This window comes from Vitis riparia, chromosome 19 (assembly GCF_004353265.1).
Source record: "Vitis riparia cultivar Riparia Gloire de Montpellier isolate 1030 chromosome 19, EGFV_Vit.rip_1.0, whole genome shotgun sequence".
NCBI lineage: Eukaryota > Viridiplantae > Streptophyta > Magnoliopsida > Vitales > Vitaceae > Vitis > Vitis riparia.
The window spans coordinates 9272943-9300463 of NC_048449.1; the positions used below are offsets into that span (position 1 = coordinate 9272943).

General features: G+C 33.2%; 1 protein-coding gene across 3 annotated transcripts; it reads left to right on the top strand.

Annotated features, from left to right (window-relative positions):
* The first annotated feature begins 1733 nt into the window (after positions 1–1733).
* LOC117909258 (NAD-dependent protein deacetylase SRT1) lies at positions 1734–23615 on the top strand. 3 transcript variants are annotated; one of them, XM_034823212.1, is made up of 14 exons: positions 1734–1954; positions 8881–8910; positions 9045–9137; positions 10215–10334; positions 10914–11014; positions 11198–11306; positions 13259–13338; positions 14182–14260; positions 20653–20706; positions 20976–21072; positions 21817–21899; positions 22490–22557; positions 22806–22908; positions 22995–23199. In XM_034823212.1, the coding sequence occupies exons 1-14, from the start codon at positions 1856–1858 to the stop codon at positions 23010–23012; spliced, it is 1134 nt and encodes a 377-aa protein (XP_034679103.1). In that variant the 5' UTR covers positions 1734–1855; the 3' UTR covers positions 23013–23199. The 3 variants fall into 3 exon arrangements, with proteins under 3 accessions (XP_034679103.1, XP_034679101.1, XP_034679102.1); XM_034823210.1 differs by having other exon boundaries at positions 1737–1954; positions 23107–23615; XM_034823211.1 differs by lacking the exon at positions 1734–1954 and adding an exon at positions 2014–2241 and having other exon boundaries at positions 23107–23615.
* Positions 23616–27521: the final 3906 nt, after the last annotated feature.

Genomic DNA, 27521 nt, shown 5'->3' on the forward strand with positions numbered 1-27521 from the left:
AGAACATCAAATAACAGTTTTCAAAAATTATTTTTAAAAACTATTTTTTGAAATATCTACTAAATTAACTCTTATCATCCATGTGTTTGACTTTGATTTCTATTTTTTTTTTAATAGAAAACAATCAAATGAAAATGTGTCTTTGGGTATACTTGTTTTCTATTTAAAAATTTAATATTAAAACGATAATAACTTTTAAAATTAATTAAAAAATTGAAGTATTAAAAAAATTAATCTCTCAAATTTTAAAATTATTATTTTTTTTAATAACATTAGGAAGTCTACACTATATATATATATATATATATAATTTTTATTTTTTATATAAAAATTATTACCATTTTTTCTATTTTTCAATGATAGTTGGTAAAATTATGTTCACTTGATATGAGTCCAATCCAAGTAACACCAATGTTTGGAATAGTACATAATTATATGGATGGGATAAAGGTGGTTGATGGGTCATATGGAGACCAATGTGATTGAGCTCATTCCATGTTTCTCAATTGGAGGCAAGAAAGAAATCAGTGGACCACTAGGCCGTTAGCCCTACCATCTCAAACCATTGTCACCGTGGCAATCATTTTAAAGCCCTATTAGTTTGAATTCTTTTCATATTCAAACTTCAATCTACCCCATCATTATATCAGACCTTCCTAAACTTGTCAAAATAAGCAAAAATAAAATTAAATAAATAATAAATAATTATTTTTATAAATTATGAAGAAGATCCGTAAAATGATTCATATTGAGTGATTTTATAATTAATTAATGATTTTTTTTATGTTAATTTCATTCACCTCTCTCGAGGTTTTAATTAAATAAATCTAGTTTTCATAAGTTTGAAATTTTATCGTATACCTCCCTTATTTTGAGGAAGTTGATAAAATTTCAAATCTACGAAACTAAATTTATTTAGTTGAATCCTTAGAAGAGGTAAATGAAATTAACCATTTTTTTGGGTTTCTGATTTTGATGAAAAGTTAGAGAAAATTGAAAAGTTCACAAAATTATAAATTTTAAAGAATATTATTAATATTATTATAAAAAAATATCGATTTTCAATTATTTTTAAAATTTTAAATAAAATTAGTCGATCAAACTTAAACACTCTTATTAAACTTAAAAAATTGTTGATCCAAATAGGACATAAATTCAAAATCCAATATGATCAAGGATCTCATAAGTGTCTCAATTGTTATGAAAGAGACCAAAACAATGTGTAAAATATTTTATAATTTAATTGGAAAATTTTAATAATGCTAAGAAAATAAAATGATAAAAAAAACAACAATCGGCCACGTGGCGCTTATGATTTAACATCAAATCTGAATAATCACATGCATTCTTGACGTGTGTAAATAGAGGCCATCAAAAAATTATTTTTATTTGAAAATAGCGTGTTCTTGGAAGTAATATTAATATATTTATTTATTTATTTATTTTTATAATATTAAGGGTATTTTTTTAATATTATATTTGATTGTAGAGGTGATCGAAAGAGTATGGTGTTACGCAAAATCAATTTATTTCAACCAAATCATTTATTAAAGTGTCCGAATCTCAAATATGTTGGATAATTAGATAGGTAATTTACATCATTGCCCTCGCAGATTGGCAATATATGAGAGGAAAGGAAGGGAAAAGATGTCCACCCCAGTGGCCAAAAATGTAATTGCAGGTGAACTGGGAAAATTCTTTTCTAATATGCAGGGGAAAAAAAGGTAGGCATTTTTTGGCTTTTGGGATCACCCTCAAAGGAACAAAATACAAAAACTGGCTGTTCACCTTCTTTTGATCAACTTTTTAGAGGGAGAAAGAGAGTTTTTAGAGAGAGAAACGGCGTAATCACACCATGTCTCTGGGCTACGCAGAGAAGCTTTCATACATAGAAGATGTGGGCAAAGTTGGAATGTCAGAAATTTTTGACCCACTCCATGTTCTGCAGGAAAAAGTAAAATTTTTCTCTCCCATTCCCTCGTTTTCTCTCATATTTTCTTGCCCATCCCTCTACTTTGTCTTGTAAGTTGGTGTATTAGTTGAAAACCTTGATGATTGCTTTGAAACTGCAATACCCATTCGAGTTACTTAGGTTTTGTGCTTGAGAGTTGGAGAAAGTGTGGTGCAATTGTTCGCGGTGAGACCTAGTTTGTTATGCTGTACTGTATTGTCATGTGGGATCTGATGTTTGGGTGCTGGCATTCATACCTATTGTGGCTGAATTTCATTTGGCCTAAACAGGTGCAATGTATTAATTTTGTTGGTATTGAAGTTGAAAGGTTTGATCTTGATTGCTTGCAATGTATTCTTGTATATTAGCTTGGCCATGACTCTGTTTTCCTCATAACTTGTTATTAGTTGATTGGTTTGATGTGGGCTCTGAAACTGCCACACACATTAAAGTTACTTAGATTTTATGCTTGAGAATGGAATGAAAACTGGTGCTATGGTTCACACTGAGACCTAGGATGGTGTGTTGTACCATGTTGACATATTGGATCTGATCTTTGGGTTTGGAAGTCATAGGCACTTTACTGAATTTCATTTGTTTAAAATTGGTGAATGTGTCAATTTTGTTAGTGCTAAAATGGAAAGTTTTGATTTTGATTCTTTAAATCTATCATTTTTTCTTGCCTATGTCTCTGTTCTTTTAATTTTAAATTGATGATTTTTCTCACACATACCCATTAGAGTTTCATAGGGTTTGTGTTTGAAAGTTGGAAAAAGTGTGGTACAGTTGTTCACTAGTTTGTTGTACCATTTTGTTTGTGGTATTTGATCTTTGGGTATTGGATTTTTATCCATTATGTTTAATTTTATTGTTGTTGAAGTTGAATGTTGTGATCCAGGTTAAATCTTTAACTAGCTATCGTAGTTGAATTGTTTGCACCAGTCTTGATTGCCCACAGGCATAGTTCATGGGAATAATCAATGCCAATTTTCCTTTCTGGTTAATGAAATATATTGTAGGTGAAGGACTATTATGGAGTAAATATAATTCAGAAAATTGAATGTTGAACAACGGTTTGCCCTGGGTCTAGCTTGAATGGAATATCACACCAAAGCTTGGGGGAACCCCTTAAAGTTATTTTATATAGAAAAAGCATTTTTTTAATATAACTATCTTTTTTCTCTGGTTCATATCAATTTACGACAAATCTGATGTAATGGATTTCTCCTATTATTTATGAATTTCTTTAATTTATCTTGATTTTTTCATCAAATGTTGTAAATCAAAATACATCCCCTCAGATTTCAGTTATACTCAAGTAAATCTCATATATTCTGTGTGCTGTGAATATTTCTTGATGTTCATAAATTATTAGGATTAATTTGCTACAAAAATAGACATTTTAATGTTTTCATCAGATGCATTTCATTGCTTAATGTCAAAATTCTTCTTGGATTCAATGGGTAATTCCTGATATTCTCTTGATTCCAAACTTTTGAATTGTTCCAATGCTGGATAATTCTTATATTTTTTTCTATTGTCATAGATTCTCAGAAATATATTTTTTGATTAGCAAGAAAAAAATATGTACTTACAACAACTAGCAAAAGAGCACACCAAATTACATAGTGCATATACAAAAGGCATCAAATGGTAAAAAACAAGAAAGAAATAAAAAACAACTCCCTCCCCTTACTTAGCAGCCAATCAATCAATAGTCCGTGATAGACAGTGGCACCTCATGTGTGCATGTTCTAACCTAATCCAAAAAAGTGCACATAAAAGAGGTTTTGAACACTTAATTTGTTATTCCATATCTTCAAATGACTCCAATTTGCCTCATTCCAAATTGTCTAAAATAAGCACAATAGAGCAGCCCTCCCTGCTTTGTTTTGTCTCTTACCGATAAAGGACCTATGCCAACTTAAAGGAGTGACTCTTATTGAAGAATGCGTCATTTAAACTAATCCCAAACAAGGAGAAAATCAGCTGTCATGTGATTCTTGCTTTACCGGAATGAAGAAGCATGTGATTAACTGGTTCTTCTTCATCTTTAAACATGTAACATCTATTCTTAATGTCTGTGCTCTCCTTTTTTAACAATCTAGAAAGAGAAAATATTAAAAGCGCCACAAGAACCAGCACATCGGAGTACACAGGACATATTCAATGGGTGCCAAGAGGCAAAGCAAAAAAGGGGGAAAACAAAAAAACTACTCCCTTCCTTGACAGAAACCCAACCAATCTACAAAATCAATTAAAGATAGAAAAAATCAATGGAAACCTATATTGATGCTGATTGAGCCAGTTTTTTCACTGACCGGAGATGCACTAGTGGGTATTGCACGTTTATTGGAGGCAATCTTGTCACATGGAGAAGGAAGAAACAATTAGTGGTGACCAGATCATCTATGGCTCAAGGTATCTATGAACTACTTTGAATTAGGATGATGCTCTTTGATTTGGGAATGAATTTGGAAGGTCGGATGAAGTTATATTGCAACAACATGTCAAACATAAGCATTACCCATAATCTTGTCCACTATGACTGACCTAAACATGTGGAAATAGATTGACATTTCATCAAGGAAAAATTGGAGAACAGAGAGATTCTAATTCCCTATGTTGCTTCAAAGGGTCAACTTGCTGATTTTCTCATAGAAAGGTTGCTGAGTTCTACGATTAAGAATGTTCTAGGCAAGATGAGAATGAAAAATATTTTTGAGCAAGTTTGAGAAGTGTTGAAAATATGCAGGCTGATGTGTAGGCTGTAAATTCTCCTTGGTGGGTAGACTAATTTGATAGTTTCCTCGAATAATTTCGTAGAGCTGTAGGTATATCCAATAAATTTTTTGGGGAGAGGAATTATGTATATGTATTTGCCCTAGTCCTTGTGTGTTTTCATGTTATGTAAAAATAAAATATGGATTACGTGAAATTTAGCTTTAGTAGAGCTAGGAACATAATTGAGGGATCAATAAAGTCATTCCTAATGAGATACACAAATGAGGGTTCAATAGAAAATGGATGCACATGAGATACCCAAGATGGGAGAGCAAAAGAAGAGCAGTTTATTTATTCTCTCTTTTTTTGATCATCCATAAAGAGATGTAGATTTAGGTGATCTTGCTCATAGAATAAGATGAAATATATTATGCTATGAGCCTATGTAGAACCTGACGGTACTGTTGGTCAATTGAATCTTGAGGTTCTTAGACTAGACCTCCAATGGCAAGCTTACAATACTTATCCATCCTTAAGGGATGTGATGGTTTTCTTTTCCTCTTATTACTTGAAGGATATATATTGGTAGCTGCTAGAAGGATACAATAATTATATTCTATATTTGTTCTATCTCAAAGTAGAGTGGAATCCATACGAGCTATGCACATGACTTGAAGTTTGAGGAAACCATGTAAAACTTCTTGTTGTCTATTTTCAACAATAGTTGTTTTTCATAACAGGATGGACAGACTGGAGAAATGCATTAATGGTGACTAGGGAGCTGGGAGCATAGCCTTAACCCCTTCTTTAGGGCTTAAGATCAACTTAGAGACGGGCAGTCTTTTCAGTATTAATATAAGCCAAGATCCGATATTTAGGTCGGCTTTGATGCTTGACTGTAAAGTTTCAAAAGGACACTGCACAAGTTTTCCAAGACTTTTCCTCACAAACTCGCTTTGTGATGGGTAATGGGGAGAGAATTCATTTTTGGAAAGATTTGTGGTGGGGTGATCTATCATTGTATTCATAATTTTCAGGTCGCCATAGAGTTATCACAATGAAAATCTCATCATTTTAGTTGTCCTTGGGAACTCCTCTCCACTTTCTTGGAACCTTAACATTTGCTGAAATCTCACTAATAAAGAAATTGAAACCTTTGAAAGATTCATGTCCTCACTCACTTTTGTGTACTTGTCTCCTTCTGCCGCAGATTTAAGAGTTTGGTCTTTATCCTCTTCAGGTTTATTCTTAGTAATTTTTTTTTTCCTTGGCCTTATCCAATTTATCAAATCCATTCTTGTCCTTTCCGGCCAAATTTTTATGGAAATGAAAAGCCCCTTCAAAGGTTAAGGCCTTTGCCTAGTTAATGATGCACAAGAAGGTAAGTACCAATGATATGCTAATAAGTCTCTTAGTCTTTATTGGTGCATCTTATGCATGGGAAGTGGAGAATTGATCAACCATTTTTTTCTACATTGTTCGTTAACATTGGGGTTTTGGCACAAACTTTTTAGTTTGGTCAAGATGGATTGGATTCTACCCATGAGTATCTGTGATATGATGGCTATCTCATTTAGTGGTTTGGGAAGTTCTATTAGAGCAAAGACTTTTTGGCAAATTGCTTATCTCATTATACTTTGGATTGTGTGGCAAGAAAATGGAAGAGATGTTGTGGAATCTACTTCACTTCTATTTCTCCTTATGAGCCTCTTGTACCGTCGCATTTAGAGACGTTCCACTCAATGTTATTCAACTCTGTTGGCTTTTGGTTTCTAGTTCAAAAGGGGTGGATAACATTGAGAGGAGTTGAGTCTGGTCTTGAGGAGATTTGTGTATGCCTTTGTGTATATTTCTCCTTCTATGTTGGAGGTGTTTAGTCTTATTGTGATCAGTAATTTGTATTTTGTGAGGACTTCTCATCCTTCTCTTGTACTTTTTATCATAATTGACATATCTTTTGTTTCTGATTAAAAAAAAAAAAAAAGCATTAACAGTGTTGTGTGATCGTCGACAATTGAGTTGAAGGAAAATTTTTGAAATCTTCGTATGGCATGCCTTATTTATGGCACAGAATACTATGTAGTTTCAAAACAAACATCCAGTAAGATGAATGTCACTGAAATGAGGATGTGAAGATGGATGAATGTTAAGAAAAAAGATAAAATGGGAGATGAATGCATGGTTTTGAAGCTTGAGGTAGCGTTGGCTAAGGATGGGATGGGAAAATGTTGTCTGAGATAGTTTAGTTATATTCATTCAAGATCATTGTTTGTACTACTATGGAAGAATGATTTGATTCAGGTTGAAGGATCTAAAAGAGGTAAAAGCAAAAGTGGGTAATGGAATTGATGGAAGCACACAATAGGTTATGATTTGATAGAAGGCATGGGATCTAAAAGGTGAAGAAAAGGATTTGCATACCAGTACAAAATTAGTTAGGATATTAAACTTCTACAACCATGTTCATCCATATTATTTAAAAGTTATATTTAGTATTAGTAAGTTCAATATGGTTAGCTCAAAGGTGGAAACTAGCCATGTGGAAGCGGCAATATCTCTCTAAGGGTGGTAGAATCACCCTTATAAAGAGTACACTGGCTAGCATGCCACTATACCAGCTGTCCCTATTCCGTATGCCTAAGACAGTGGCGAGAAGACTAGAAAATTTGCAAAGAGACTTCTTGTGGGGAGGGGGAAGTTTGGAGAGGAAAGCTCACCTTGTCAGTTGGGAGAGGGTGTGTGTGAGCAAAGAGAAGGGGGGGCTTGGCTTGAGGAAACTAGTCTTCTTGAACAAAGCCCTCCTTGGAAAATGGGTTTGGAGGTTTGCTCATGCTAAGGAGGAGATGTGGAAACGTGTTCTTGTGGCAAAGTATGGACAAGAGGATTTTGGGTGGAGAACTAAAAAAGCAAATGGGGCTTTTGGTGTTGGGCTTTGGAAGGATATTATGAAAGAAGCAGATTGGTGTTGGAACAATATGGCTTTTAAGGTTGGAAAAGGCACCAAAATCAGCTTTTGGAAGGACACTTGGTGTGGGGATGTGGGGCTGGCCAGGAGATTCCCTAATCTCTTTAATGTGGCTGCACAAAAAAGTGCCACTGTGGGGGAGTTATGGGACCAGTCTGCTGGCCAAGGAGGCTGGAACCTTAGGTTTATTAGAAGGTTCAATGATTGGGAGCTGACCCTGGTTGACGAATTGCTACAAATCTTAAGGAGTCAAAGAATATCCTTGGAGGAAGACTTGGCTGTATGGAAGGGGGGAAAAAATGGGAAGTACGAAGTCAAGGATGCGTATGGGCTGGTGACCAGCCATAGCACCCCTATGTTTCCCAAAAAAGGAGTTTGGGTGGAGAATGTTCCTTCCAAGTTAGCGTTTTTTGCTTGGGAAGCGACTTGGGGAAGGGTTCTTACTATTGATAGGCTTCAAAAGAGAGGATGGCAGATGCCTAACAGGTGTTACCTTTGTGGTAGTGAGGAGGAAAATGTAAATCATCTTCTCATTCAGTGTACAGTGGCTGGAGTGTTGTGGGGGATGGTTCTTAGCCTGTTTGGAGCCTAGTGGGTTTTTCCAGAAACTGTAAAGGAGGTGATTATCAGCTGGAAGGGCTCTTTTGTGGGCAAAAAGAGGAAGAGAATTTGGAGATCCATACCGTTATTTATTTTTTGGACGGTATGGAAAGAAAGGAATAGATTAGCTTTTAGGGGGGGGGGGGAGCTTGCTATACAGAAAATTAAATATTCTTTTGTTTGTAATTTGTGGGGGTGGGCTAAGTTGTATAATGGTGCGGAGTCCCGCTCCCTTATAGGTTTCCTGGAGTGGCTAGCCTCCAGTTGAGGGCTGGTGGGTTTTTTTGTTTGTTTTTTGGTCTTTTGTTGTGACGCCGTCGTCGCCTCGTATACTCCTTGTGTACCTTGCGGCGTTTGCCTTTGCTAATATATTTGTGTTTACGTATCAAAAAAAAAAAAAATATGGTTAGCTCAAAAAAACAATTGAAGATCTATTCTCATAGCTAGGGACATTGCTTTTTAGTAGGGAACGCTGCTAACTAGTATCTACTTTCATAATAGCTTTGCATTTTTGTTGACTAATTTACCTTTTTGGTTCTTCTTAAGGTTTCTTATGTTTGATAAATTGAGATTATGAGATTTCCCTTCTATTTGCTTGTTATGCTAACCTAATCTTGTTTTTCATTTTTTGCATTGATAGATTGAACGACTTGCTGTGATGATACGGAAGGTTTGGGCTTAAATAACTAGCTGATGTGTCAGAGGGTGTATACATATATTTTTTTCTAAGATCTTTGATTCATTTTTTACTAATGTTCTCAAGTTTTTTTTCCCTTCTTTTTCTTCTGTATGTTTGTCATGCAGAGTAAGCACCTAGTGGTGTTCACAGGTGCTGGAATATCAACTTCTTGTGGTATACCTGATTTTCGAGGTCCAAAGGGTATATGGACACTTCAGGTAAAAAATGTGAATTTTATTGGTTTTGGGGAATTTATTGAGTGCTTTTGTCTTTTCTATCCCATGTGTTTGATAATGATTGCTTCAATCCTCCCATATTTTCTATTAATATGTCTAAGCTAGACCAGATAATGAGTGTCTAATAGTGCTTTCATTGTCTTTAAGATCTATAGTGGAATTTGGTACTCTCAATCATCCAATGACTCATTTTTTTTTTTCTTGCACTAACGTCCATAATTATAGACTATTCAAATTAATTATGGATGCTTGTATACAACTTCAGAGAATTCTTTTGTGCAATGTGCCTCTTTTAAGCGTGTTGTCAACTTTTTACCTTGTTTAGACCGAGGTGACTAAGGTTAACCCTAATGAAATTGAGACAATTTTCCTGGAATTACTTCGATATTAATTTTTAAAAAAGTAATAACACCTGCTTTCTTGGAGAATATATTCAGATAATTCTTAGAAGGAAAGGAAAGGGCTCCCAGAAAAGGTGAAAAGTATATGTCAACTAGGAAAAACTTATGTCCTCTGGCTGTATATTATAACCTTCAATTTTTTAATTCATCCAAAATGCAATTGAAAATCATTCTTTTCTGAAATGGCTTCAATCTGAAGCAGCAAGGATGTAAACAGTTGTGCTATTGCTCAGCATGAATCAGAGGTCTCTAAAATGATGATAAAAAATAAGTGTGATATAATTATGGACACTGACATGATATTTAGTGTCAGACACAGTTTAAAATTTCCAATTTTTCTTTTGGAATGGTGGTCCTTGAAGTTGCTTCATTATATAATGAGGACAATATCAGTAGGCTTTGGTATCCAACAGACAGAAGAGGGCTGGTCATCATGACCTCAAAGCAACTGTAATGTTAAGAAACTGCAAAAACACTGGCCGTTTAGTTGCTTGTCTACCCCTTTATGCGGTTAATTGAAATGCAGCCTGATATTTTTATCAATTTTAAAGGTGTTAATGCAGAAGTTTGGCATCTTTGCATGGCTTCTATTGGAAACAAGTAAATTAAATACACCTGCATTAGATGGTTCTTTTGATTTAAATTTATTGAGTTGCAGCGTGAAGGCAAAGCCTTGCCACAAGCATCACTGCCATTTCATCGTGCAATGCCAAGCATGACTCATATGGCTTTGGTTGAACTAGAGAAAGCTGGTTTCCTAAAGTTTGTCATTAGTCAGGTATATCTGCTTTATCTCATTCCATAGCAATATGCAATATGTTTTCTCCTTTTGAAAAACTTACACTTCAAGATGGTCGATGATTCTTTTTGAAGTTTCCTGTTTCTATATTGCTTGAAAGCCTGTCCTCTAGAAGGGATATTTTTGTTTTGATAATTCTACTAGTGTGATCGGTTGGGGATAAGGTATTTATGCTGGCGTGGTAGCTAAAATAAACCTGTGATAATGGGCTATCAGCAGCTTCATAATAATATTGCTTTTTGCTCAAATCAATTTATATAGTCAAAGTTCCAGCATCTTGCCACTGTTTGCTCAAGGTCCAGTTGGAAAATTTCAATAGTGCTGCAGATTTTAGTTTCTATCTAAACTAATTGAATTGAGTTTTAGCTGGGTTGGAAGCTGTTCACATTTCCTTTTGCAATCATTCTATCCCCTAAAAGTTGCAAAATGTCATTAGAAATTGCATTATGGGAATAAAAATATGTTTTTTTTTTGCTTGCATTCCTTTAATTACGTCATCTTATAGATGCTTGAATTTCTGATTTGATTTCTTATTGGCCATTGCTTTTTAAATGCTAGAATATTGATGGCCTCCATCTTCGTTCTGGAATACCAAGGGATAAGCTTGCTGAATTGCATGGGAACTCCTTCATGGAAATTTGTTCTTCCTGTGGAATTGAGTATGATTTTAATCTTTATCTGCATCTGGTATTCTTGTATAGCATCCTACCAATATTGTGCTTAAGTGGATATCTTGCTTTTATAGTGTGGTCACTTGTTAATATACATATTATTCTTCATTGAGTCAAGCTTTTGTCTTCCAGATTTCGAAGTTTAATATTTTATGCACTGAACTTGTGAAGGTACTTGCGGGATTTTGAGGTGGAAACTATTGGATTGAAGGAGACATCACGACGTTGTTCCAATGTAGACTGTGGAGCGAAACTCAGGGATACAGTTCTTGATTGGGAGGTACTAGTTTCTTGTTTTTCGTGGTTGCACTATAGTTGTGGTTAAGGAAGTAGCAGCTGAGGTTGGAAAACATTTTTTTTTAATTATTGTATTTTATCTTATTTTATTTTTATCCCAAGTGGGCAAAGCAATTAATGCTTTAACTCAAAGCAATTAATCAGAAGACCTTGTTATTTGACTGTAATCACTTGATAAGTACAAGACAAAAGTCAGAGAGAATTCTTGTGGAAAATGCCTAGAGAGATCAGTAACTTCCCTTCTTGCTTGATGGGACATGGGTGCCTTGAAATGAATGACTGGATGAGCTTGGTCTCTCCTTTGTGATTCTTTGTTGTTGTGTCTCATATATAAGCTGAGAAGTGGTTAAATTGTGTCCATCCCTGGTAAAGAGATTCATCACATGTGAATTTTTTAAGTTGAAGAAGACAACTTATTATTAAATGGTATGTGCAGTAAATATTTAGCAGTTTTAGTTCATAGAGTAGATTCCAGGTGCAAACTTTATCCGGCCAACCTTTAATAAATAGGAATGGCATTGGGGTGGGCATTTTGGGCAGCCAGCCCCAGCATGCCCCTAATGGGATGGATTTGGGAGACAGAACAAGTGGGGAATGGGTTGGGTTTGGGTAATTTTTTAAAACCCAAAGCGGGTATGGTGCCTTATTTCCCCATCCTAGCCCATTCTGTATAAAGATGTAATCTACTTTTATATCCTTTGTCATTCATACATATTTGTCATTACACAAATTCCCCAATTTTCCAAACCCTAAGTCTCCAACCTTTCCTACCTTCTCTTTTTCTCTCCTCACCATCTTCTTCTTCTTGTTGCTCTGCTCCTTCTGCCTCACTCCTGCTGCCAACATTGCCTACTGGGGGAAACCTGGTACTCCCCTTGGTCAGGGAGTCTCTGCAACTCATCTTCACCTATAAAAACCGAGGACCCTAAACCCTTCATCAACAAAACAGTCACTTGCTCAAGCCTCTTCTTCATCACTCAAAACCCTGAATCTGCGATATGTCTTCTTTGTTGGTTGATTTGGAAAATAAGAAAGAAAAGTTTTAATTTTTTTGTACAGATCTGTTCTTTTAAAGATCAATTCCAACTTTAACTTAGGTTTACAAATAGAAATTTTCTTTTTTGCATACTCATCAACCAAACAAACTGTTTGGGTATTAGCTGTTTTTTTTTTTTTTTAAATTAAAATAAAGGGTAATGCATCAAATCCTAAAATATTTTTTAATCTTGATACCATATCCATTTTTTCATTGCCCTCCTTTTTTTCTTGTTCACTGAAATAGAAATAGGTCAGGACAAGGTGGGGAATGGGGATCTACTCTTCTCATGCAGGTGGGGATGGGGTTCATGAAGGTATCTTGATATGGGTTTGAGGTGGAACTGCATTTCTGCTCCTCTCCACTGGAGCAGAAAGGGGATGTGGGGATAGGATCAGTCCCATACCCACCCTGTTGCTCCCTAGTAGTAATGATCTGAACACAGAAATGTCTTACTGAAGAATGTCTTTGATAAACTCTGGGTAGCTTTGAAACTTTTCTGGATTTAGTCAACTGTTTAGATGGGGATCAAATTGTTGCTAGTAGCTTAGGCACTGATTGTATACCTCCTGTTATACCTCCTCAGGTGCTTCTAGATAATATCATTATTGCCTAAAAAAGAAATACACTCTGGGTACTTCATTAACAGTACAATAATTGTTTTGTACTCATACAGGGTGCTGAGTCACAGTATTTGATCTATCTACAAAACCATTGTGGCAACCCCTTAAAATAATTTTGACTTTGTGATCTGATCCACAGCATTCAATTATTAATCTGAAAAAACTAAGTGAAAAATTGGATGTTGGCTAATGGCTGGGCTGGAATGTTAATTTTATTGGAGCACGTATTCCTGATACTCTCTCTCTCTCTCTCTCTCTCTCTCTCTCTCTGGACAGGATGCGTTGCCTCCAAAGGAGATGAATCCAGCAGAGAAGCACTGCAGAATGGCTGATGTTGTATTGTGCCTTGGGACAAGGTAGTTGCATGGGCTATTTATTTAACACCATAGCATGTCTGTTGTTCCTTTAATGCAGTTTTCTTTGTTTTTTAAGACCTTTTTTATCTGTCACTCTTTAAGTCAAGCCATGGAATTTTTAGCAATTTCTTATTAATATAACCCACCCATTATATTGATAATGATGCATGATTCATCCAATGGCATGGATAAAATCCTTTTCCTTGTGCTCATTTTCTGTTAAAAAACAAACTGGAGTTCATAGTTTGAAACTTAAAATATATTTTAGTCCAGTTCACTATTATCTGAATCATATTTTGGGAACCAGTTTTGCCCTTTAAGCTTGGCTCAAGTGACAAGGGGTTGGAGTGGGGATGTGGGAGGTTCTAGGTACGAGTCATGTAAAGGAAAAAAAAAAGTGATCAATGAATACACACACACACACACACAGAGTAGGCTTGTTAATTAGTCTCAACATATAATAAATACATATTTTTCTTATTGGCATCCCTAGATAGTCCTCCTTGGATGAAATGGTCCCAGAAAGCATGCACTTACCTCTCTAGTCAAGGCTTGAGAAAAAGTCTCAAGTCATAGCTTTCCAAGGGCAAGTTCTCTCTAGTTCTTATCTTAGAGGATAAAACTGCTTGTGAAGCTTAAGTGGTAAGTTGGAATTGACTAAAATAACCTGGCACAGCCAACTTGTTATTAGATATTATATGCTGTCTAGTCTTCTGTAAATAATTTATAGAACTTGGTTGCATGCCAAATTCATTTCTTTTGTTCTTTAGTCCTTTGATGCCACAAATATGAACCTTCTATGTTGTATTTCTCTCATTCAATGATGCTTGTTACTTTATGCAGTTTGCAGATCACTCCTGCATGCAACCTCCCTCTAAAATCCCTCCGTGGTGGGGGGAAGATTGTAATTGTGAATCTTCAGGTATTTCTTCTGGTTCCAAGTGCATTAACAGCTTCTCTAGAGGAAAAAGGAAAAAATGAAAAAGAAGATGTATTATCATCTCCTTGTTTCCTTCAAAATGGAAGCTAGAACATGAATGTGTGGTTGGCAATGATTAACTTAAACCATGTTGTCTAATTACAGATGAATATTTCTGGTCAAGCCCCAATGGGGAAACAAAGCAAAGAAGAAAAAGGTTTTTCTATTAGAAGAAAAAAATATCTTATCCATTCTTTTAAAAAATGATTAGGTATTGTTCAAGTAGTGTTAAAGTGAGCATTCTAGTTTTAGCTCATCTCCAAATTGCAATTATGCCAAGAATAGAAACTAGAATTTTTTTTCATGCTTCCTAGTTTTTCTAAAGCCACTTCAATCCCTACTTAATATGTGATAAGAGCTATTAGAACTTGATAAGCTTGGGCAGTAAATTGGTGAACTGGTCACTTGAGCATTGGTCCACTTAATTAATTACATTGCCTAAGATCGGAACTTAGTTTGCATGACTTGTGCAACTAATTGCATTTTAGAGAATTGAACTAGCATATATTGAATTGATGTGTTTGGGTCTTGATGGAGAGTCCACTGTAGTGAGTGAATGTCACTATTACCAATGTTTTAAAAATTGGACTAGATTGACCTGTTCAAATGGTTGAACCGTCGAGTGGTCCATGGTTTAGTTTAGTTCATCATTTGGAAAGGACAATGTGTTAAACCAACATCCAGTTGTGTGACTTGGTGATCCAATCATTGAATCGGACCACCTGTCCGATTTTGTAAGAATGAGTATGTTTTTTTAACCTAAAAAAATTATGATGCGGGAAATGAGATAAGGGAGAGGTGGTAGATGGCGACAAGGAAGTGTTTTTTGGTGAGGAGGTTGGCAATGAAAAAGTAGAGGTGAGGTTATCGGATATGATGTGGATGAACGATGGCGGAATGACTATGTTGTGAAGGGATCTACTACCATGGTTCAATCAAAAAAGAGGGGAAAACTGAGAAGAAAAGAGAGAGTTGGTGGCGGCAACATGGAGATGACGGTGGCCATGGAGAAGAAAGAGAGAGGAAGAGTGGGGAAAGAAAGGTAATGATAGTGGATGTGGGTTTCCTACTATTTTTTTTTTTCTCTTTTAGGTTTTTTAGGGTGTTCTGAAAAGGAAGGAGATGGACAACAGGGATTAAGTCTCTTAAATGGTATGACAAATTTATGGGAAAAAGTAAAATTGAAATTATCAAAATTTAAAAGTAAATATTTATATTTATATTTATACTTAATTTTACGATAATAAATATAAAAATAATGTACATATAAAATTAATGGTTTTTAAGATAATAAATAATAAAATCCATAATTATTGAAATGCAAATATATTTAAATAATAAAATTTTATTTCATGGTAACTATTAAAAGTTATATTTGTACTATTTAATAGAATTAGAAATGTAGAAAAGGAAAAAATGTCCTATATTAAATTGAATAAGGAAGGGAAACATGCTTCCTTTTATAGAAAAGTTACAACAAATCAAACTAAATCTACAAATGTACACCCAAATTTCTAGGAACAAAATAAACTTAAAATATACAACTTATACCTAAAAAAACAGCAACAAATTATCCCTAAAAAATAGGTTAACAACCAAATTATCCCAAAAAAATAGGTAACAATCAGATCAGAAAAATTCTGATATGATTGAGATTCTCAACACTCCCCCTCAAGTTGGCTTGAAGATGTCATTCATGGCCAACTTGCTTACTAAATCATCAAACTGCTTCTTTGGCAATCCCTTAGTGAGTATATTTGCAACTTGTTCAACCGTGATATATAGAGCATAACAATCAGTCCATTTTCCAGTTTCTCTTTGATAAAATGTTTATCAACGTCGACATGTTTAGTTCTATTATGGAGTACTGGATCATGTGCAATGGTAATGACAACTTTATTATCACAAAAGACCTTCATAGGTAAAGGGCTAGCAACCTGAAGTTCTTCAAGTAATTGTTTAATCCACAAAACTTCACAAATGCCAAGGGTTACGGCTTTAAACTCAGCTTCAGTACTACTTCTAACCACAACACTCTGCTTTTTACTCTGCCAAGTCACAATTACACTTCCTGCCCAATCCGCATCAGTAAACACATCCACTTGGAGATGTCCTTGGTTCTCATATAGAAGTCCTTTTCCTGGAGTCCCTCTTAAGTACCTTAAAATTTTGTACACTGCATCAAAGTGTCCCTGATTTGGCGAGTGCATGAATTGACTCACCATGCTTACCGCAAAAGCAATATCGGGACGGGTATGAGAGAGATAAATAAGTCTCCCAACTAGGCGTTGATATTTCTCTTTGTCAATCATCTCTACTGGACTTGCTAGTTGGAGTTTCAAATTCGGTTTTATAGGAGTTTCTGTAGCCTTACATCCAAGTAAACCCGTTTCACTTAATAAGTCAAGTACATATTTTCTTTGAGAAATTAAAATACCTTTCTTGGATCTAGCAAACTCCATACCAAGAAAGTATTTCAGGGGACCCAAATCTTTTATCTCAAATTCACAAGTTAAAACTTTCTTCAATCTCTCAAGTTCTAGACTGTCATCACCAGTTAGAATAATGTCATCCGCATAAACTATCAACACAACAATCTTTCCTTCTCTCGAGTGTTTATAAAACATTGTATGGTTAGCTTGACTTTGAATATATCCTTGAAGCTTGATTACTTTTCCAAATCTCTTAAACCAAGCCCTAGGAGATTGCTTAAGACTATACAAGGACTTCTTTAATCTGCAGACTTTTTTTTCTAGCTTTTCTTCGAAACTCGATGGTAAATCCATAAACACTTCTTTTTCCAAATTGCCATTTAAGAAAGCGTTTTTCACATCTAATTAGTGTAAAGGCCAATTAAAATGTACTACAAGAGAAAGTAAAATCTGAATGGAATTGATCTTTGCAACAAGTGCAAAGGTCTCTTGGTAGTCAATTCCATAGGTTTGTGTGAAACCTTTGGCTACTAACCTTGCTTTATATATTTCAATGCTACCATTGGGCTTACACTTGATTGTGAAAACCCACTTGCATCCCACTATCTTCTTCTTCTCAGGTAAATCAACAATTTCCCATGTTCTATTTTTCAAAAGAGCATTCATTTCTTCTTGAATTGCTGATCTTCACTCCGAGTGTCCTAGTGCTTCTTGTATAGTTCTAGCAATGAATAAGTAAGAGATATTTGAAGTGAAAGCTCTATATTTTCCTGAGAGTCTTTAATAAGATAGATATTTGGCAATGGGATATTTGGTACAATTCCTAACTCCTTTTTGGATTGCAATAGGGATATCAAGATCAGAAATAAGTAAAGAAGTGGAGCCCATAGGAAGATTACCTGGATTTTGAGAACTAGGAGATGATGATTGACCATGCTCAAGATTGACTTGATTATTCTCAGTATTAGAATTAAACTTGCGCCTAGTATAAACACGAAGCTTAGTGGACATAGGTTGTAGAATTGCTCCCCATATTTGTGATGCAATTTTATTTGGCATACATAAATCAATATTTCCCCTTTTTTCACTAATTAAAACATCTGTTTTTTTTATTTATTTCAGGAAGAAAAATACTAGGTTTTGGTTGTTCTTGTTGGCAAAACTGATCTTCATTAGAGCTGTCCTCCTAAAGAGTGGTTTTGTTATAAAAGGGAATATTTTCAATAAAGTTGACATGCATACTAACATGAATTTTCCTAGTGATAGGATTAAAACACTTGTACCCTTTTTTATTAGGAGCATAACCTAGAAAAATACATTTTTCGATTCTTGGATCAAGTTTGGATCGAAGATGAGTTGGCACGACGAACACTATACAACCAAAAATTTTTAAGGGTAAATCTGAGGTGAGGCGTGTGTTTGTAAAAGTATTCTTAAGAGTTTGTAAAGGTGTTGCATAGTTTAGAACCCTTGTAGGCATTCTATTAATCAAATAACAACTTGTTAAAATTGCATCCTCCCAAAAGTGTGTAGGAACACTCATATGAAACATAAGAGCTCTACCTACTTCAAGTAAATGTCTGTTTTTACGTTTTCATTTTGTTGAGGAGTGTCCCTACAAGTTGATTGATGTAAAATACCTTTCTTTAGCAAAAAATCACCTAAACAATCATTATAAATTCTGTTCCATTGTCACTTCGAAGAATACTTATTTTGGTTTGAAATTGGTTTTCAACAACCATAGAATAAAAATCCTAAAAGAGTTTTGCAACCTCAGACTTAGAGTTCATTAGATAAAGCTTGCATAGGCGTGTGTGATCATCAATAAATGTCACAAACCATTTTTTCCTAGTTAAAGTAGTAATCCTAGAAGGACCCCAAACATCACTATATATCAGATAAAAAGGCTTTGAGGCACAATATGGTTTCATTTTATAAGAATTGCGATGACTTTTGGCCAAAAAATAAGTTTCACAATCAAAAGAAGTACAATCCAATCCTTTAAATAAACTTGGAAACAAATGTTTTAAATAGAAAAAAACTAGGATTTCCTAATTTGTTATGCCATAGCATTAATATTATCAAGCACAAGGATTGAACGAACATTACCAATAAAACCCTAAGCTTGTTTATTCTCAAATCGGTTGTCATCAAAATAGTAGAGACTGTCGATCAATTTAGCATTGTCAATCATCATCCTCAAGTTCAAATCTTGGAATTCACAATGTCTATTATTATTTCTTATATCATTTTTTTAAATTTTTCTTAACATTTTCATTAGTTTTGATCAATTTTTGCCCCACCGATATTTTGTGTCAAAATATCTACTGATGTTTTCTAATACATCTTAATATATCTGTAAAATTGAGTTACCGATATATCCGTTAAAATCAATATTTTTATCCTTGCGTAGGAGTAGGTTAGGCCAATTTAGGGGTTTATGTTTTTTTTATCATTGATAGCTCCAACATTTTTTCTTTTTGAAATTTAAAATCTTGTGATTATAGTCTATGTTTCTTTATTTGAATCACATATAGATTTAGTAACATCCACATGTCATTTGGACTTGATTTTGTTTATGATGAAGACATGATTCATAGGTCATTAAAAATTGGATTAGTAAGAATAATTTAATATTCCTAGCCAAAGAGATATGGGGATCCCGTGCTTCTCTTAGAACACATTTTTTTGCTTAGGAAGTTGTTTGGGGAAAGATCTTAACTGTCCATAGGTTAATGAAGAAGGGATAGTTTATGGTCAACAAATGTGGCCTTTGTGTAAAGATAGTGAAGAATCAATTGATCACATTCTAATTCATTGTGATAAGATAAGAGAGCTTTGGACCTTGTTGTTAGCAGTCTTCGATTTGGTTTTGGGTGTATGTGGCTTCAATGAGAAATCTTCTCCTAGAATGGAAACTTAAGGGGCTAGAGAAGAAGAAAAGAGCAGTGTGACACTTGGCTCCGGTTTGATTATTTTGGTGTATTTGGAAAGAGCACAACAAAAGGACTTTCAAAGATGAATAATTGTTAGATCAAAGATTGAAGGATTTTTCATTTGGTTGCTTTTAGAGTGGTCCCATGATTCTTTGGAATTGGAGAACCCACTATTTTTTAGGATATCCCTGTCTTAAGTGGTGCTTGCTTTGGTTTATTCTATACATATTGCCTATATATGTAGGGTACGCCCCCTCCTTTTGGCGTTTCTTAATACATGCTTTTGTTGTCTATCAAAAAAAAAAAATAAAATCAGACCAGCAATCACGTTCTATCAAATATTAGACTCTTATGTAGAAGACTAAAAATAAAAAATAAAAAATAAAAATAAAAAGAAGAAAAAGGAAAACAATCTTTACTATGATATGATGGGTATCTCTAGGATGGAAGGATTGGAGCCTCTGAAAATAGTGGGGCCAAAAACTTCTTGCCTTACAACTCAGGCCATGGCCATTAGGATTTATACTCAACACTATTAAACACTCATATCGTTATTGGCTGTTCATCAATTCCATTCTATATATCTATCTTCCTTTTCCTTTAGCATTCTCATGCACTTTGTACTTGGGTTATGGCTCCTTTTTGCTGGGCACTCACTAATATATATATCTCCAATTTTCCTGTAAAAATATGTGTGCATATACTATAATTTTGCTTTCTTGTATTTTTTTAATAGGCATATGGTCTGTGCACTTAAGTTGTGCCTTTTCCAGCAGGGTGATTATTTATATAAGATTTTGTTCGCTTATCAATAAATGGTATTATATGGAACTAGGTGCAATTTTGCTTTGTCACTGGCTCTAATATTTCCTTCATTGATGTTGTAATACTTGTAATTCAGACATTTCACACTATGATTACCTAACATTCTGCAGTTGTGAATAACATTTTGTTGTTCATTGTACAGGAAACTCCAAAGGACAAGAAAGCAAGTTTGGTGATTCATGGGTTTGTAGATAAGGTATTTTACTTTATTACTGCAGCTGTTCCTGTACTTTGTTGGTTGAAATAGTAAAATTAGAATTACTTCAGCACTTGCGGGAGAAGGTCTGAGGAAATCCCTTATCATGCCCTATGGTTATTTATATGTACTGTACTTTGAGTAAAAGAATTCTTTCATCAGCCAATATATCCATGACTTATACTGAGATCTTTGCTGCTAGTCATCAAGTGTATTCTAAAGTTTCTTGTCCTTTTGCTGCATGCATTTTTTAATTTGAACTGGAACAGGTAATTGCAGGTGTCATGGACCGACTTAATATGCGGATTCCTCCATTTGTTCGAATTGATCTTTTCCAAGTCATTCTAACTCATACCCTGAGTTCAGGTAACAGTTTTGTGGTCTTCTGCTAATCATCCTGATCTGGATAAGCACATATAAAGAGATGTATATAAATGCATGATATGCATGTGAAGTGGATGCTATCATCTTATCGATGGGCCCATGTTTTGGATTACTGAGTCCCTGACTCATTGTGACAGACATCAGCACTATGGAATTAATTTGTTGGACTTTACTTTTTGGGACTGCCCCAAATCTTGTATTTGCTGTTCAGCAAAGCTTATTCTTTGAGCTGTCTGGATTGATTAGCTTGTGCTCAATGTCTTTTGTAACAAGCACAAACTGGGTTTTATTTTATTTCATTATTTTATTTTTATGACCAGAAAACTTCAATTGGTTTCTTGCATGAGGCATGAGAGTTTGATACTACATTACAAAAAAATTCCTCTAATTCCCAGACCAACAGAGAATGACTTCCTGTATAGTTTTGAAATGTTGTTTTCTGAAAAACGTATGCTTGCTATGCATGCCTCACTAGTCTTGATTATAGCATACCACCACTCACATCATAGTTCACACCTCTTCCAAAACCATGCTTATTTTCTGATTTTGTTTTCTGTTCAAGAAAATAGATGTTTTTTAATAACTAGGTCCTCTTTCTTATGTTTTGTGGTAGTCTAGTTCCACAATGCAATGTGACCACAAACTCAAGGGTTGATAGATTGCCTGCTGACAATGTGAAGCTTTTGTTTCTAGCTTTCTTACACCATCCATTCACTTGCTTTACAGATAAAAGATTTGTGAATTGGATCCTCAGAGTAGCAAGTGTACATGGACAGAAAGCCCCATTACCATTTATCAAATATGTTGAGGTGAATTTATTTTTAGAAATTCCTTCTGCTTATTTCCCTTCAACATCCAAAGACCTTGGTATCTGTGAAAACCATGTTCTGTTTCATAAGTATGGCCTGGGGTCAACTCCGGTGACCAATTTTTTTAGTTCATTTGGATCCCGTTCTGCAGGGTGGCATGCTTGTCACTACATGAAAAGGCAAGGTATTTTAGTAATTCCCTTGTTTTCATTTTTCACAGGTGTGCACTCCCTTATTGTGCAGTGCTGCACAGTAACTGGAACCGAATAAACTAAATATTGAAGGAGGATGTGCCCCTTGCCCTTATTTATTACTGCTTACAGTGCAAAACATTTACAATTTGCAAGAGTGGAGTACTGTATGAAGGCATTCTCATAGATTTGGTTAATCCCATTAATTAAAACAATTAAAATGTTACTCGATTATTACCAGGCCTATTAATTGACCCTGCTGAGTCCATTTGGGGTGGCTCTGATATATGGTGTAAACAAGAGATTTTTAATACAGAATAATTGCATTGCTATGTAACCTTTTTCCTTCCCTCTCATTGGGGTCAATTTCTGGCTAACCCTTCTGCATTTGCTCCCCAGGTTTCCTTTTTAGATGGGCAAAATTATAAAGAAGCTGTCCTGCATAAGCAACCATTTCAGCTAAAGAGGTAGTTCCATTTCTATACCATGCTACAAACATGTGATGTTATCTTGCACCAAGATATGCAAAATTATTATTGTGGATCTCTATTTGGGTGGGAGGCAATCCATTTGGAGTAATAGTGTGAATTTGGACATTTTCCACCCACTTGTAAATTCTAAGCCGGGGAATTCGAATTTGAGTATGGATTTTGTTCAAAACCATTAGAAGTCTTGAATAGTGCTTCTCATCTCACATATTTTTGTTATATACCAGGAGAACAGTGAAAACCAAAATATTTGAAGTGCTTTTGAAACTCAACTTCAGTGATGGTTGTGGGTGTCTGTCCTCTCAAATTAAAGTCCCAATTGATTTCAAGGTGAGAAGCTAGAATGCCTTTTTGTCACGTCTTTGTCCATTCTTATTTTTTGGTCTATTCATCGGTTTTTTTCCTTTTGTACCAAGATGTTCAAGTGGGAATAGTGAAATAGCAGCTGTTTGTTCAAGAAAAATGCACCACAATATGATGTAATGTTACGAGAAAAGCCTGACAAAATTATACCTCGACCCTGTCCAGGTTTCGACAGACTGTTTTAACTATGATAAAGATGCCATCCTCCAAAAGCTGAGAGATACAGCAACCGGGGATCCATGCTGTGGACGGCATGAAGTCATAGAGAAAAAGCCCATCCCAGATCCTAGAAGTGAAGCGACCGTTTATGCCATTGTAACCAATGTCTTGCAGTACAACAAGACTGCACCTGAAAGTAATGGTAGTGTGATGAAAGGTCGACTTGGGGGTTTGAATGGTATTGAAACATCTTGGAAGCGATCAAGAAGTGGTAAGAGGAAGCCTAGATCATAGAGATGGAACAACTTCTTTTGGCTGTGTATATATATGTTATTAGAATTTTCGGTTAGCTTATATCTGTGTAGGGACTGGGTGAATTTTGTTAGATTGTACACCCAGTCTCCCTAGCTATGGATAGGAAAGATGGGAAGATTGTATTGCCATGAGTCTGTCTAAGACACGAGCTTATTTTTTGAACTTGTTCAATCCAAAATCTTGTGTTCTATCTCCCAGCATCTCTCTCTCAGGAGCTTCATGCTAGGTTGTTTAAAATAAAAAATAAAATAATTTTTTTTATTTTAAATTTATATTACACTTTTATTTTGTATTATCTTTTTATTTTTAATTATTTTCTATATTTATCACATTAATCCTATTTTAAAAAATTACAAAAATTATATATATATCCTTTTAATTTTGTTTAATTTTTAATGTTTTTATTTTAAAACATTAAAAATATAATTTTATTAAAAAATAACTAAAATATTAAAACATTTAATATTTAATAAAACATAATTTTAAGTTAAAATTACTTTGATAAAATAAATTGTTAATATAAATTTTTTAATAATTTTAATTATTTAAATAAGCTAATATATCAATAGAAGTGTTTTATTAACTAACACCAAAAAATTTGTCAGCATAATTTTTTTTAACGAAATTTAGGAAATTATATTTAAAATAAAATGTTTTATATAACATCTTAGACTTTCAAATGAAATTTCAAAATGATTTAATGTTTTATTTATAATATAATAAAATATGTTTTAAGAGAAGTGATTTTTAATTTTGAATATAACTGTATTAAAGGAATTTCATTTAATTTTACTATAAAATTTGATAGTATTATTATAATTTTAAATTAGATTTTTTTTTTTTGGCTAAAATAAAAATTTGTTGAAATTAGTTATGCGACTTAATAAGGTGGGTGATCGAGTGATTGACTGGCATCATCTATTAAGACAAGTTTAGAATATGTATAAATGCATTAGGAGTGGATTTGAGATTTATTTTATTTTTAAAATAACTCGGATCAAATTCGAGGTGACGATACTTGAACATTCTCTTATTCTACATAACATAAAATAAAAATATTTTGATTTTTAAAAAATTTTCTTTTTTCAATAGATATAAAATAAATTTAATTTTCTTTTTCATAAAATTATAAAAATTATTTATAAATTATTTTTATTTTAATATAATTGAAATATTTTTAAAAATAATAAAAAGATTTAAACGATGGCTATAAATAATTTTTCATTCCAAATGGGGTGAGAATAAGGGTGGCATGTCCATTAACATCCCTATTCTCATTACGCCCTAATTTCTTTTATTTAAAAAAAATTAAAATGGGTCTACTCTCACCTTCCTCTTCCCTTCTAAACCCAAACTTAAGGTCTTGTTGCTATTTTTGAAAACTATTTTAAAAAACCATTTTTAAGAATAATTTTTGGTATTTTCAAAAATAAAATTGCTTTTTTGGAAACTGAATTTTTTAAAAATGGTTTTTGTTCTTAAAAATAAAAAAATGTTTGATTGAGTTAATAAAAAGATATTTTTTTAGAATAAATAATAATAATAATAAAAACATGTTTAAAAATTAGGTTTTTTTGTTTTTTTTTTTTTAATTTAATACTTTCTTCATAACTCTTATCTATTTATAGAAAAAGATATAAATAAAGAAAAATTCAAAAAAAGATAATAATAAGAAGGTGACGTATTTGAATGAGAAATCAAATTACATTTTTAGTTTTTATTTGATTTTAATTATAATAAATAAGAAGTTGAAATATTTTAATAGTAAAGGACTAAATATCATACTAAATGAGGATTGACGATAAGATAATCCATTTCAATAAATGGTTAGAGTTTTTAATAAAAGAAAAAGAAGATAAAAGGTTATAATTCAAATTTAAAACTTTTGTTAACATTCTAAACTGATTGTAGAAATATTGGATACAAATATTTAAAGGAAATATTGATAATTATATAAAATCAAACATATTTTATTATTTTAGATACTAATAAGAAATATTATTAATTCAAGGATTTATGATTTATAAGAATATATTTATTTGAAAATTTCTTAATTATTTGCCTTTTTCTATCTCCTATTTTCTACTAAATCTTATCCCTCTAACATCCTTTCCAATTATTTTCATTTTTAAAATAAAAATAATAAATTTGTTTTAAACATAAAAATAATTGGTAATTAAATTAATCTATAAATATAAAGTCTTTTCAACATGTTTATTTATTTAATATATATATATATATATTCTTTTATTAACTTAATATTTTAAACAAAAATATCCATTTTTCAATTAATTTTTATAATTTTAAATTTTTGAAAATTGTATCCATTTTTTTAATATAAAAATGATTTTAAATCATTTTTTATTTTCCTTTTTTAATATATATATATTTTTAAAAAAATCTTTTGAGACCTACCCCTTACCCTAATTTTTCATCTGCACCTTCTTCTTTTTCTTGAGATCTCTCTCATTTGTGTCTCTTCTCATGATATCTCTCTCTCATTCCACATAATTCACACTCCTCTCTTCCTCTTTGGTCTCAACACCTCCATTTCCCCACTCCTCTTATCATTCACACACACACACATATTTACACACATAAAAACAATTTTGGGAAACAGCTACCAAATAGACCCAAATCCCCTGTTTTCTTTTTTTCCCCTCCTTCACCTTCCTTTCTTAACTTGCTTCAATTCCTCCCCTTTTCCACTTTTTTTTTTTTCTTTTTTTTAGCTTTCTTTAGTAGAAAAGAAAATGAAAAGAGACGAAAAAGAAGAAAGTAGAGGAAAAAAAAAAAGAACTAGAGTTTGGGTGGGAGGAAGAAAAAAAGAGAAATTTTTAGTATTTTTTGTTTTAAAAAATTAAAAGAATTTATGGGAATGATGCAAAAAATTTGAATGCCCTAAATTGATTTCCCCATTGCTTAGCAATGATAATAAAAAACCACAAGGATAAAATTAAATTTTGTGGAAATCATCTAGTACAAATTCCTTATATGCAAATAATTTTTGTTTAAAATCATGTTTAAATTTTTTTTTTTTTTGTGAAAATGTTTAATAGAAACTCTTCTTATGCATATAGTTTTTGTTTAAAAATGTATTAAATTGTTAATTTATAAATAATAGAAATCCTATCAATAAACCTTTATCCCCAACTATAAACTAATGTTTTTAAATATGGTTTAGTACCTAGTGGTTTATATCATTACATAAACCTTATAATTGTATTCATCTATGAAATAAAGAGAGACAACCTCTTTTAATTTTTTATTGATCATCATCAAGGAGGATGACATATTGCTAATTTATTATTATCAATATCTTTTATTTTCCATATAACTCTTAAAATAAATTATTTTTAGGATCTCTAGTCAAGATAGGTTGCAATTCAACCTGATTGGTTGATTAAAAACAAACTTAAAACCTAACCTCAAGTTTGAAATTTCAACCCAAGCTTAATTTGGTCATATTTTTTTAGTAAGTTTTACAAGTTACTTGAGTTTACTATGTTAGGACATTAAGTCTTGTTTGTATGTTAGCAATTTTTTTCCTTTTAATGTTTGATTATAAAAGTCTTTTCAAATAGTGACTTGTCCTTTTAAAGATCAAGAGTTGTTGTTCGTCCAATTAGGAAGTCATAAGTACGTCTTAAAAGGTTTAGTTTGTGACAAGTTAGACTCCTATGAAGTATAAAGAGGATTGGTAATTGTTTTGAACTTAAAATTATTTTTTATAAAGTTTTTGGAAAAATAGAGGATGCTTAAGCGAGGAGCAACGCTCAAGCACTAGACCACTCAAGCGTTCCACACCGCTTGAGTGCCCGAAGCACTCGAGCCACCCAAGTGGGCTAAAAAAATTTTAGTCAAGATTTTTTCACGCAAATCTGATTTAGAAGTCTTCTAAGACCAAACATCTTTGGGATTTATTCTTATAAATATCTCATTATAACCTCTTGAAGGTTAGAGATGATTGGAAAGAGATTATATAAATATTAAAGACATTTCAAAAAGAGTCTCTTAGAGAGAAAGCCTAATGTGTCACACCATTTTCGATCTCTCGTTCAAGAATTCGATATTTGAATCTTGGGTTGAAGACTTTCATCCCTTCA

Coding starts and splice junctions, on each gene's coding strand:
- LOC117909258 (XM_034823210.1), top strand. CDS start 1,856: ATGTCTCTGGGCTACGCAGAGAAGCTTTCATACATAGAAGATGTGGGC. Junction 13,339..14,181: donor GTATTGTGCCTTGGGACAAG/GTAGTTGCATGG, acceptor TACTTTATGCAG/TTTGCAGATCACTCCTGCAT. Junction 20,707..20,975: donor TTCATGGGTTTGTAGATAAG/GTATTTTACTTT, acceptor GAACTGGAACAG/GTAATTGCAGGTGTCATGGA.